At 36.0% G+C, this 14,132-nt stretch overlaps 1 protein-coding gene and 1 long non-coding RNA gene across 6 annotated transcripts in view; both read right to left on the reverse strand.

Annotated features, from left to right (window-relative positions):
* The window catches only part of LOC140757573 (G-protein coupled receptor Mth2), a 62,622-nt gene that overhangs the window by 14,247 nt on the left and 34,243 nt on the right, over positions 1 to 14,132 (reverse strand). For all 5 annotated transcript variants that reach the window (XR_012103994.1, XR_012103996.1, XR_012103995.1 and 2 more), the window contains exons 2-3: positions 6,025 to 6,208; positions 5,040 to 5,231 (exon numbers count right to left, since the gene is read on the reverse strand). Coding sequence is in view for 2 of the 5 variants with exons in the window: in XM_073093343.1 (XP_072949444.1) it covers positions 5,040 to 5,231; positions 6,025 to 6,208 (376 nt within the window). In the remaining 3 variants the exon portion in view is untranslated. The remainder of the gene's footprint in view (positions 1 to 5,039; positions 5,232 to 6,024; positions 6,209 to 14,132) is intronic.
* Positions 7,585 to 8,736, reverse strand: LOC140757578 (uncharacterized). The gene is made up of 2 exons (XR_012103997.1): positions 8,530 to 8,736; positions 7,585 to 8,263 (listed from the first exon to the last, which is right to left on the reverse strand). It is a non-coding gene; the product is annotated as an uncharacterized LOC140757578 (long non-coding RNA).

The following is a 14,132-nucleotide window of genomic DNA, read 5'->3' on the forward strand; positions in this document are numbered from 1 at the left end:
ACGACGTTTGGTGTCTTCAGCAGCTGTACAGCTGTGTGTTTTTTATTAAATATAAAATATATAACATACAAGCATGCTGTTCGTAATGGTAAGTGGCTACTGCACATTTACATCAGTCATCACCTCAGGATAACATTATATACTTGAGGTCATAGATGCGTTGCAACGTCTGAGGGTAATTTTAGTTCTAAGGAAGACCCTTACCACACACTTTAAGCCAGAACACTGCATTATTAGGCAAAAATAGGCGTAAAACTTCAAATGATTCGACATTTAAGCAAATTTTAACTCAACACCTAGAATAATAAAAGTGTCTTAGTAAATATCACATGACACACACTCACACACAAATCTACATACATTTGTATGATATCTAAAACCCATTACCCTCCTTAATAGTGATGTCGGGTCATAAAATAATGCTAACCAATGTGGGTTATTGTTTAAACGAACATAATAGCACAGTTATAAAATCGTAACTAATATCAACACGTATTATTGTTGTAAAAAGCGCAGTAAAATGATATATGTTGCCTTGTTCCATTTATTCACGGGTGTATGAAGCTAATCAACAAATATGGCCGTATATTAATAAAATAAAAATAATATAAAATAAACTAATAATAAAAAATGAAACGCTTTCTACACCCATCGCCACACACTAGGATTTCCTGTATCGTGGATGCTATGGACACATCATCATCAACAACCCATTACTGCCCCACTTCTGGGCATAGGTCTCCTCTCATAATGAGACGGATTGGGCCATAGTCCACCGCGCTGGCCAAGTGCGTATTGGTAGACTTCACATACCTTTGAGATTTTTTTTTATAAATCTCTTAGGTATGCAGGTTTCCTCATGATGTTTTCCTTCACCGTTTAGCAAGTAATAATTAATTTATAATACGCATATAACTTTGAAAAATCAGAGATGCGTGCCTGGGATTTGAACCTTGGACCCTCTGACCGAGAGGCCGAGTTTCTTAACCACTAGGCTATCACTCCTTTTTTATCCGGGACCGTGCGCGTCAGACCGGTATGGTGACCGCTCCGACGCGCGGGTCATATGTCTCGCCACGCCAGCAATGGCTGGGCATGTCTACCACGCTATTCTAAATTACAACATGCATTGTTGGTGTTAGGAGTTAGTGGCCATCCGTGTCAAATTGCCCATAAAACCTCCGACGAACTTAAGATTGCTATATCATGATAACAAAGATCGATGGATTAATGAACTCCCCGACACATGAAAACGCGTACCTATGAAATTTTGCCACTAGCGGTCACCCATCCAACTTCCGACTGCGCCGGAGGTTGCTTAACTTTATAGCACGATTAAGATCTGGGTCTTTATGCGCTTCTACAGAATTTTGAAAGTGGTAGAACCTTTTGTGGTTCGACTCCGGCAGCACCACCGCCACACCTATTTCTACCTAATAACAGCAGTGTTAGGCGCTGCTGTGTTCCGGTTTGAAGGATGTGCTAAGGGAGACAGACTTTTCCGAGGCGTTCCAGCTTAGTCTTCGGCGCATCTGTGGCCGACCTCAGGTAGGAATATCTAAACCTATCTGGGGTTGATTACAGATGTCCATGGGCGGCAGTAGCCACTTACCACCAGGTGGACTGCATGCTCGTCTGCTACTCTTATATTAAAAAAAAAATGAAGCGTTTCAATTCTAATATTATGAATTTTGTTACTAACAAATCTGTGATTGACAGTAAATTTTCTGGTCTATTTGAAGTCGTTTACTAAATCCATGAGCTTTGATGCAAAATTGACTGCAAGTTTGTTTTCTGTTCCCAATACTTGTAATCATACACACGTCTGTAATAGATTAGAAGCGGCCTTCATCCATCCATCAATAGATGAAAAGCATTTTGTATTGAGTTTGGTAGCTCAAGACATATATTGCTTGTAGGTAAGCTCAAAAACTTAGCCAAACTGTGATTAATTAAAAATTCAAAAAATGTTAATTAATTTGCTGTGAATAGGTGTGCAATAAAAATATAAAATCTTATATATAAAATTCTCGTGTCACAATGTTAGTTACCGTATTCCTCCGAAACGGCTTTACCGATTTTCACCAAATTTTATATGCAGATTCAATAGGTCTGAGAATCGGCTACTATCTATTTTTCATACCCCTAAGTGATAAGAGTTGTTCACCCTTAACATTTTTTTATTTACATGGCAACACAACGTTTGCCGGGTCAGCTAGTAATATATAATAATAATGAGATATAAGTATGAAATAATTTTTAGATATCGTAATATTATGTACATCGCAGCATCTCATCTTATAAACGACAGAGCGTTACAATCCGATATCCTAATAAAACAGGATGATAATTTTTTCTAATGAACTTCGTTCATTCCTGACTAGAGAAATATTTTTTTAAATACCTAATTATGCAGTTTTTATCTTTATGGGCCTTGTTACTCATGGGTCATCCACGCACACTTTAAAAATCATCCAATATATTAATTTACTTCTTTATTTACTTAATTTCTCTAGTTTTAGGCACAGTTGTTTGAAAATAGTCCTCTATATTTACGACGTTTATTTATTAAACAAATTACCCATCTGTTTAATAACATCGACTTATTTGTTTATAACTGCCTACCTTATTGATAGGCTAGAAAAAATAGCAAAGTTGACATTTGTATATTGTACAGGCTTATTTCTTTCGATTCGTGTAAAATTTATTCATTAAACAAATAGGTTCGTGCTTAAAAAATGCATGTTTAAAACAAGGTTAGTTAGTTGCGGCTAGTATGAAATAAAATGTATTTGTTATAAATTGAGCTGTTTCCTTCAATTTTTCATTATTATTACTAGAGATGCGCAAAATATATCACTAAAGTGAAAAGAGAGAGATATATCTTTTCAACTCAGTGATATATATCACTCTTTTAGCTCACTAGCTCACTTTAGCTCAGTAGCTCTGTAACGATATAAGCGACATTTTATATCAGTATTTCAGAGAATCAGATCGAAATATATTGACAACATTTTTGATTCCTATAATTAATATAAAACTGGCAAGAAATTATATATGAATTTCACAGCCAATACTATTTGTATTTCCCTGTTTTCATATTTTTAGCAAAGAAAAAAGATTTTAATTTAGTGTTTAATACGTAATGCATTTGACTCAAATCGACTCTCTCAGTCAGTCGCTCATTTAACTCATTACTCACTCGCGAGCGAGTGACTCCGAGTGAGCGATGAGTGTGACGCGGATATAAAGATATAATTCAAAATCGTCGGAGTTGATGAGTGATTAGCTCTTTGGTGAAAATATATATATTTTATATCACTCACTCGCGAGCTACTCAACTCTAATTATTACTTCCCAGATGTTGTTTTAAATGAACTTGTTTTACAAGCTAGGGAAATAGATTTAAAAAATATGATGATACTGTTTAAGCTATTATTAAAATCAGTATCTTTCTCTATTTCTTATCGTTTCGGATTAAGCAATGCAGGCCAATTTAAAAAGCACCCTGTATGTTCTTGATTTATTAAATTTGATATAAAATCCTTATCATACATTAAACAGATGGCTGAAGATCGCTTGTAATGGCCATTAAAAATTTAGTATTTACTGATTAAACACCTTTACTGATTGAAGGCGCTTTTAATAGTAGTAGGTACTTTCCGTAGCCTTCATATAAATTTACGCATTAAAATAAGTTTATTACGTCAAAGTTGGATGAAAACAGGATGGCGCTTATTAAGGCTACTTTATACTGAACGTGTAAAATGACCCAATTTGTCATTGCAACCAACAAATAGTTTGATAATACAGGGTGAGTTTTTAACTGGACGTGGATGGCTATTTCCAAAAATATAGAGAACCTGCCCTTATGATGCTCCGTTTTGGAACGAAACACGTGTTGGTGGTGGTATGTATGGTGGTGTATATTTTTTATTTATTGCATCTGCATGCATCCTTTTGGGAGGGTGTGTGGTACATACTGCATGGTTTAAATATCATACATACTACATCACTCATATTAGTAGCGGATTGTTGCGAAGTAGTTTTAATCCTAACTTTATACATATAAATCAAGTACTAATTTATATTTGTACGGTGCAAGATTCTCCCAATTCTAAAACCTGTCACTCGTGAGGTGTTGACCTTGAAATTATATTGGCAGTTGTCGATTCTTGGAATTAAGGTATAGGTAATATCGTGCGATTGTTGATCAAAACCAGATATAAAATGAGTCAAAGCTAATTCCCAAATTAATAATATCGCATGGAAATGTTTCCTAAACAATATGAACGTTATAATTTATAACATACTATGTACCATCCGTGACTTCGTTTCCGTAAATATTCACGGCATGCATTAATTAGCTCGCTGCAATGTCTCTCGACCCGTATGCGTATTTTTTTTATATGTAACCTAACGATAAGGCAGACGGACTACCTGATGGAAAGCAGTCGCCGTCGCCTATGGACATTTGCAACATCAGAGGAGTCGCCAATGCATCGCCGGCTTAGAAGGAGAGCTCTTTTTACACCCCTCTTGAAGAGCCCCATGTCATAGTTCTGAGGGAATATCTCAGGAGGAAGTTCATTCCACATTTTGCATGTACGCGGCAAAAATGAACGTTCAAACCGAACCTTGGGGGACCGCCACGCCACATTGATGTGGATGGAACTTAATCCTTCGGCGAGTGGTGCGATGAAGGAAAGGTGACGTAGGCATATACATAAGAAACGATACGATTAAGTGATGCGCTTTTAAGTGGGACGCGGTTGTGGAAACAGACACGTGCGACAGGTAAAGTGAGTGTCCTTTGGTATATTTCTGGTCCACATACGTGTCGCTCGAATCCCATCGATTTAAAAATACGTTTCCTGTCGTATAAGCCACAGACACGTGGGCCACGGAGATATTACAACGTATAAATTCACACATGCTTATAACGCGGACATAAACCCGTGTGAAGAAATATACTATAAAATTAATTAGTCCGATAAATAACCTTATTCTGATATTATGAAAGAGTCAGAAAAACTTACTCATAACCAAGCAGGAGGTCTTCGACATTTGTTCAGACAGGAGCAGCAACTGCATGCATGCGAGGAAGATGAATCCCACGAAGAGACACAGGAGGTACGCTATGAGCACTCTTCCGTGAATGTTGTGCAGTTGGGGAAGCCACACATAGACCCCGACGGTAGCCAAGATGAACACGCAGGAAACTAGCATACCTGGAAAATATCTTTGAATGAGTAAAGTTTTGCAAAGAGTAACAAAAAGATAGTCATTATTACTCTCTATATTAATTATTCTCTTGGTTAGTAACCACTCCTATTCACGACCTCATTTAGGTCTTCAATCCTTTTTGCGTTTGAAGATGTCTATGATCATATAAATAGGCATAACAAGGAAGCATGTGATTTAACTTTGGAGGTACTAACCACCATCACATGTTCCTGAGTAATAATAACAGTGTTGCTATTCCGTTCTGGTGGGCGTGATAAGGGAAACTTACAGGAAGCGTTTCAACTTTGTCTTCAGATGTGGACTTGCAACGCATATGTAGCTGATCTTAGTTAGGTACTCTAATCTAACTCCGGGAAGGACGGCGGTATGTGTGGTCGCATACCGTCGTGAACACTAGGTGTGGGAGGAGCGAAAACTGCTCTTCCAGGGCAGAGCCCGATCGGGGCATCGCGCTTGGAGGACTCCGGTTGCGTTCCGTCGGAGATCCCGGAGTTCTCCAACAAGCGTTGAGGACGGCCACGGGGGGGGCTTTAGTGCGGTAAAAATCCCACATAACCCGGCGTAGCTCCCACGTCGTCGGGTACCTTTTGAAGGTTTTCCCCTCGTTAAGGAAAAAAAAGGTACTCTAATCTTCTTTGGGGTTTATTACAGATATCCATGGGCAGCAGTGGCCAGTTACCAGAAAATTATTATAAATCAGAAACGGATTCAGCGGCAGTGTTGCTACCGTCCAACCAAAATTTATTAATCGACTCAAATATATTGAAGTTAACTTACAACTGCTACTAAGCAAATAGTCTGAAGTATCTTCGTCCTGGGGGAAGCAGACCAGGGCATCTATTTCTGAAGTCTTGGTGCCATCAGCGTTGTCAGTCACGAAGCTGTCGATGCAGTACATGTCGGGGCCGACAGTCATCCATGGTAAAACTTTTGTTGGTACTTCGATGTAAAGGTTTCCATCCTAGAAAGAAGAATGATTTTATTTTTGGGTTTTAACAATTTCATGGAGTAGGGTATTAGTAGGGTAACCGTTTGTGGCTAAGGTCCCCTGCTTCGGATGTCACAATACTAATGTATTATGGCAATCCGGAGCAGTAGATCGGCAGTTGTTCCGTGATTTGACTAAAACCCCGATCCCTTATGAGTGATTTAACCCTTTATAGGGCGGCTAAATGTAAATTGGACAGTTACATTTTAGTCTATATTTCATATATTTTTATTCCAATGTTGAGCCTTATGACCATATACGACTCCCAATGAAGCACGCTAACTAGACAATAGGCCAGTGTTTAAGTTACTCTCACGCACTAAAAAATATGCGCCATTTTCCAAAATGGCCTGTAAACTGGCCACCGTGCACCCATACATGGTCATCTGCTATCATCACGAGTATACGTTACTCATTTGCAAGTATTACGGTAATAAAAGAAATGTTTTCTTGAGAAAACTAAGTAAAACTATTGTAATGTAGTATAAACTTTAATATAACGTACAAATATAATTTAAAAAAAATCTTTTTTTTGGGATCGAAAGAGAAGAGGTTGGTTGAAAAATTGTAACCGGAAGATTGCCCACGTAACTTTGAGTTCTTGTATTGAGTATTTATTTTCAAGTTATTCCTATAAACCATATCATCTTACAACAAGTATATAATCAATTTGACTAATTTAATAAATAATTTACCGCAAACAATCTTGTTCGGTAGTTATAAACTGTTGTGTCTGTATGTTTTGATTTTTTTCATTTGATTTTTTGCAAATATGGATGTAGTTATGAATATTGTTAAGTTTTAGATTTTTATTGTAATATATTCATTATTTTCGACAAAATTACACTTATTAGAAGTTAGACTTAATAAACGAGAACTAACAGAATGATCTTATGGGGACTGAGGGGAATGATCAAACTTTGGTGGAGATTCTGATGTTGATCATAATGTTGACTGAAGTGTTACTTGCAATATCAGCATCCTAATCACACGTAGCCAATATCAACATTACATTATGCAAATGCAAATTCGTCCTAACTAAAACAGGAGTTTTTGAGTGTACCATGACCACTTATCCTACCATCCCCCCCACCTCCACTGCCTCTATCCCTTTACACCCGAAGATTTTTTTTCGCAATTTCCGATTCAAAACGTTTATTATGGCTTTTTATATAGCTTAAGGGATCCACAAAAAATAGGAAAAAAAATCCAGAATTTATACTTAATCCAGAAATCGACCCGCACGATCGTGAGTCTCCGGTGGGAACTGTCACACTCACGATCGTGAAAATTGCAAAAAAAAATAGTTTTTTATCAAAAAATATTACAAATTTAAAACAATTTGGAGATATTTAACATCACTGTCTTTATTTTCATTAGTCTTTATAAAAAATCTGTCTTGGCAATGAAACCTAAACTACGTAATTCTATGAAAATCAACATTCTTCTTTCTTCCGTTATTGCCTCCGTCTTCAATCCAGGTCTCCAAGGCGTAGGTATTCTTGGCTAGGGAATACATCCAATGATAATTCAGATAGAGAAAACTTTAGCCATATCTATTGCAATTAAATTAAGTTTTCGACCGGTTCTTCTTAGATAATATAAATTTGTGCATCTGGTTACATATCAAGAGCCTCACAATTAAAATATTAATAAAAATATTTCTTTGTAAACTTTACTGGAGATGTTGGTAGGGATGTATAGACCTTTTCAAGACCGAAAACGTATTCTTTTCCAAGCTATTTTTCGATGTGTTGGACGTAAAGATGCTCGGCGGCGAGAAATTTCTAGGGATGATTTTGAAGTAGATGGTTGAGGTTCAGGCTCAAGTTCCAGATCCAATTCTAGGTTAGTTTCTATTTGAGGGTCTGCATGTGCTTCTGGATCTGTTTCAGGGCACAATTCTTCAAATTGAAACTCTTCTAATCTATTTGGTTGAAGCTCTTCACTTTCATGAAGATCTTCAATGTCCGATATATTTCTCCTCACCCCGCACTGGCAAAATCTGATCGTCATTTAAATGTATTCCTAAAATTAAAACAAACAAAATTGTTGTTGACGAAACTTACACATAACTGGTAATAGCAATAAAAGCATTTTCATCAAACGTTATTCTGCACCAACACCCGAAGGCACACGATCGTAACAGTTGAGATTTGCAACCTAATTGTATCTAAATTGCAAGTTAATCGAATAAACTACTAAAGTCCACGTATTTAGTGTTCTTTTAGCTTTTAAATTAGCAATAATTAATAATAGATACTTAACATTTAATACCAAAAATAATTATATACCTGTGACAGTGCGCGGGTCGAAAAAATCTGCCATCTTTGGACGAGTCCCTAGCACAACTGACCGCCTGCACCCCGCTCACTTAGCCGGTATCACGTGCGATACTCTCCTCACGATCGATCGGCATCGGTTGCGTTTCGAAAAATAAGAAGCTATCACGTGGGAATTTTTTTAAAGTGAAACTCACGCTCATATCATCTCGGGTGTAAAGGGCTATGACCTAAGTTGTACTTAAGTTAAAAATAATTGATCTCGCTCGCGCATAGCACTGGGAAAATTTAGTGAATAAAGACCCGAATAAATGCAGTAATACATATTTTTGAGATCCACAAATGTACAAGTTATAATCAATTTTATTATGAAGTGGATCTTAATTCAATGTAGAAATTAATTAGTCTGTATTTATTAGCTTTCTTTTTCAATAGTTCTATGTTAAGTATAAATTATTTTACTAAATACTAGCTATAAACTTAATGTATTTTTTAATTAGTATCATAGCTTATTAAGATTTCCAAAAAAGTGTGATAACGTGATAACGTTAAAGGGTTAGAACATCAGATACAAGTTGGCCACTAATCCGTACAACTTCAATTATTGAATTAAGTTAAGTTTAAAACTACTTCGCAACAATCCGCTACAAATATGTATGATGAAAAAAAAATATTCCATCATACATATTTGCAGCGGATTGTTGCGAAGTAGTTTAATCTTAACTTAATAGTATGGATTTCCGCAAAGTAACGCCTGATACAATTAACTATCACTGAATTAGTATCGTGGGGTACGTTATAGGTTCCTTCCAGTAGAATATAATATCCGTGTACAGCAGTAGGACACAAAAGGTTGCATCCAAGTAGTACTTTTCCAATTCAAAAACTTTAATGCGAACTGCCAGTAGTGGCTTATAATTTACTGCCGTTCAGTTTTAGTAGATGCATTAAATAAATTTGTCATCAATGACACATTGTTTATTATGCGATCAGATGCCAGTAAATCCTCATTTATATTCATTAAACTATTCGACAGAATCTTTAATGATGTCTGCGTTAACACAATCAGCATTATAACAAAGCCGTCGGCAAGTTTAATAGATCGTTATACTTTATTTGGCAGAGTTTTTATTTCAAAACAAAATTGCTAAAGGATCACATGCAAATGATTCAAAAACGTTAACAGACCCGTCTAGGAGGTCATTATATTTTATTTGGACTTCATGAGTCAGTCATTAATATTCAAAGGGCCATTCAAATGCCTGACTTCTTGAAATACAAGCCGAAAAATGATAAGAAAAATGGTTAAAAGAAGTGTGAAGATGGATTTCTAACCATAGGGAACAATTTAAAGTATTTGGACGAAATCGAAAATCTATGACTTTTTTTTTATAAAATAAGTGGCTACTGCCGCCCATGGACATCAATAATAATCATAATATAATAATATAATAAACAGTAATCAAACCTTGGGTAAGATTAGATTTCCACCTGAGGTCGATGCGCCGCTACCCCTGAGGACTAAGCTGGAATGCCTCGGAAAAGTATGTCTCCCTTACCACACCCTTAAAACTAGAACACAGCACCGCTTAACCCTGATGGTTCTACCGCCTTTAAACTTACCGGCACCATCTCATGCATAGCCCTCAGAAGTCCAAAGTTAGGCATACGGCTCTCCTGGATTAGGGAATTTTATAGTAGCCGTCCCAAAAATATGTCGCTGGCTATCTTCTGTATTTCAGTTCCTTCTCTTCCTTATATTTATTACGAAAACATATCTACCGTTTTTTTTTATTTCATGTTTAGGTAAATAGGATTATGAATAGCATAATTATGATAATTTTTAACTCTACCATTTCTTACATATCACCCCATAATCCATACATACATTTATTTTTTTCTTTATTCGAATTCAACTATCTTTATTATATTTTCCACGTTTTGTATGTTTTACTATGCGAAGTTGGTATAAGTTAGAAGTGCCAGTAATCCTGAGGTGAGAGGGCAGGAGCCTTCTTCAGCACCATTCGCCTAACTTAAAAACTGCTTCTTATATTCTATTCGTAAGTTCTCGAAGAATGACAATTCTTATGAAAATATGCCACATAGTCATGCTCGTATCGAATATAATTATGCTCTATGTGTTATTTAACTTGACCTCCTATATTATTCGTGATGCACTTAGTTATGTGCTCGAAGGCACTTAATCAAAACCAGTTAAGGCTTAAACCAGGATATATAGATATAACATAATTTTGTCTCAAGATACTTAAAGATATTACAAAAAACTTAAATGATGACGTAAGTATTATTAAAATGTACAGGTATACACTATAGATAAGAATGTAAGAAACCACGTAATTTCGTTCATCAGTAATAGTCATATTGTAACATAACTTTGTGCGTGTGTTGATTATGATTGTGTATCACACATACCCACACAAATTTGTGTTGTGTTTTTGTTTCTGATTTTTTTGCCATGCTTATCAAGGAAGAGTAGATAAAATGTCTCATCACCCAGGCTTTTTTCTGTAACTATCCTAAATTATATCATATAAATCATCATCATCATCATCAGCCCATTACTGTCCCACTGCTGGGCACGGGTCTCCCCTCAGAATGAGAAGGATTAGGCCATAGTCCACCGCGCTGGCCAAGTGCGTTTTCGTAGACTTCACATACCTTTGAGATTTTTTTTATAAATCTCTCAGGTATGCAGGTTTCCTCAAGATTTTTTCCTTCACCGTTTAAGCAAGTGATAATTATTTTCGAATACGCACATAAATTTGAAAATCAGAGGTGCGTGCCTGGGATTTGAACCTCGGACCCCTCGATCGAGAGGCCGCGTTTCTTAACCACTAGGCTATCACTGCTTTTTTATATCATATAAAATATATCCTATCCTAATTATAATTATGAAGGAGACATACATATCTGTGACTTTCCAACTTACTCTATAAGAGCAGCAACAGATCTGTAACCGACCGCGGGTAGGAATGTCATCTTATCTATGGTTGATTACACACCTCCATGGGGGACAGTAGCCACTTACCATCAGGTGGAGGGCATGCTTGTTCTATACAATAAAAATAGTGATGTATCACGATACGATACGTGGATAATATCAATCACAGACATAAAGATAAGAGGATATAAAATACAGGTGAACTTATCAGTGTAAATCTAGGTAAATGATAGATACGGGCGATACGGATTTTTTACAATATTAATATTTTTCCTGTAACAACATATCGTTTATCCTGCTTGAGCAAATAATTGTCACGAAGTATATTTAATTTTCATGTTCACATAAATAATTATGATTTTGAATAGTATAATTATTATGATGACTACGAATTCTCAATTTTTCCGTATATTATAAAACGTTTGTCCAAATCCATAATTATTAGTATAAAATTCCCAAAGCCCATCGATAAGCTCCCTATACTTTTATTTAAGTCCAGCTGCCTTTTTTCTTTTCTTCACTTGTCTCATATGTTTAACTACATAAAGTTGTGTTTATTTTTTTACAAGCTTACTAGTGGTGCCCGCGGCTTCGCCCGCATTTTAAAGAAATAATATGACATACATAAAACGAAAAATTTGTACCTACATTAGAATGACAGTGGTAACATCTGTCGAAAATTGGTCTTACCAACTCCCAAACCCTCGTGGGCTCTTGGACAACAACTTTGCTAAAGATCATCACTTGATCAAATGCATAGTTTCCGATTCTATAACTACTTACGAATTAAAAATTAATTAAAAAAACCTTTTTTCACGGACTAAATTGTGAATCTAAACCATTCTCAAGTCCCCTTGAACACACACAACAAATTTCATCAAAATCAGTCCAGTCGTTTAGGAGGAGTTCAGTGACATACACACACACACACAAAAAAAAATATAAAGATAGTATAGCAAGAAGTCATTATAATATCACGTGGTCACTACTGGTAATGAAAATCTGTAACCAGTTCCTTGTAGAATAGTACCCTACCCTTATTATGAGTTTTTATGTTTTTACAGACTGACTGTTTTTGTATTTGTTTTCGTATTTGCCAATACATTTCCAATCAGAGCCCTTATAGGACTGTATCAGAACTGGGGGGGTTACTACTATCTCTAAAAACAATATTATTGTAATCATACATTGAAATTTCGTACCATAATTCGATGAAATTTATAAATAACTAATTTCGATGCAATATTGAAATAAAACTTTCCTGAACTATGATGGTTTCTAAAACATGGTGGTAGGCCCCCTGATTGCATGCATGCCTTGCTACTTATGTTGAATAAGATCGCTAATAAGTCAACCGATATTGGTTCTATCTGGTATATACCGGTTCATAAATATAACAATCCATTATCGTAAAAAACTCTCCTAGATGTTACTTCCAACGTTATTATAAATCGCCGATCGATTATGTATGCAAAGATGCAACAATTTTATTGGCAAAAGGAAATTTGTTTTCTCTTGCATTACTTTTAGAATATCTTAATTCTAAGAGTAGGTACCAGCATTAAGAGGTTCCTGTCAGTATTGACTATAAAAATATAATTAAAAAAAATTCAAATAAATAAGTATTCTAAATTACAAATTTCGTCATCTTCCGTATTACCTGCAGCTTTAGCAATTATATTTAAGATCCATAAATTTACATATTAGGCATAATTAACAAGGAAAAACCTAACATAATTCAATTAAAGACTTTTTAACATGGCAACTCATTTTAAAATGATGATTCAAATATTTGTCTTCGAATAACCTCTGACTTATTCGTAAAATGAGTTCAGGCTCCAATTTACGCACTGAATTGGTGGTTAGATTTCGCGTAAGTACGTCAAATACATACCTAAGCACGTCACAATATAATTGTGTGACTAAATATAAATAAAATATTCAATTACCTACTAGAATCACCCGTTGGTCACCCATCCCCCCTCCAACAATACGCAATATAGCATTGCATGATATTGGACTTATATTGGACATGTTACATTATGAGAATGTTGCAATGTTGCATTTGTGGAGTACAATCTAGGCCTCCCCCAGTTGTGGAGAAAGACCTACGCCCAGCAGTGGGACTTAAGAACCAGTCAACAACAACCCTTTAAATTGAGAGTTAAGGTTGGATACTATTACGGACGACAACGGCCTAAGAATTTAAATGTAAATGTTGATTAATGTAACTTGTGTATGTAATTAAGACTATGTAAATAAGACATTTTATTGCAATAGATATAAGTCCTACGTAATAAGAATAGATATGTAAGAGTAGGATAGCAATAGAGTGTAAGCATAGAATTGTAAGAGTAAGACAGGCTATGTTAGAAAGGGACGGCAATAGGACGCGGTTGCTGACTGAGCCTGCGCCTGTTGCGGTACCCAAAATAAGTACTTAAGCTCGCCTTTTTGTATGGAAAAGTGTGTACGCCTCGGAATAAAAACAAGAAGAAAAGAACTGAAGATTCAAGTTGGAGTTTTATTTGAAAACCCATAATCTACATTGGTCCTTCGAGCCGGATTTAAAGAAGACTCAAGATGAATACGCCGATCGCAATGAACACAAGGGGTCGTGTTCGCTCCGAATCGGGGTACAGCGAGTCAG

This window comes from Epargyreus clarus, unplaced genomic scaffold (assembly GCF_041222505.1).
Source record: "Epargyreus clarus isolate Ecla_fem2 unplaced genomic scaffold, WU_Ecla_fem_2.2 ptg000004l, whole genome shotgun sequence".
NCBI classification, from domain to species: domain Eukaryota; kingdom Metazoa; phylum Arthropoda; class Insecta; order Lepidoptera; family Hesperiidae; genus Epargyreus; species Epargyreus clarus.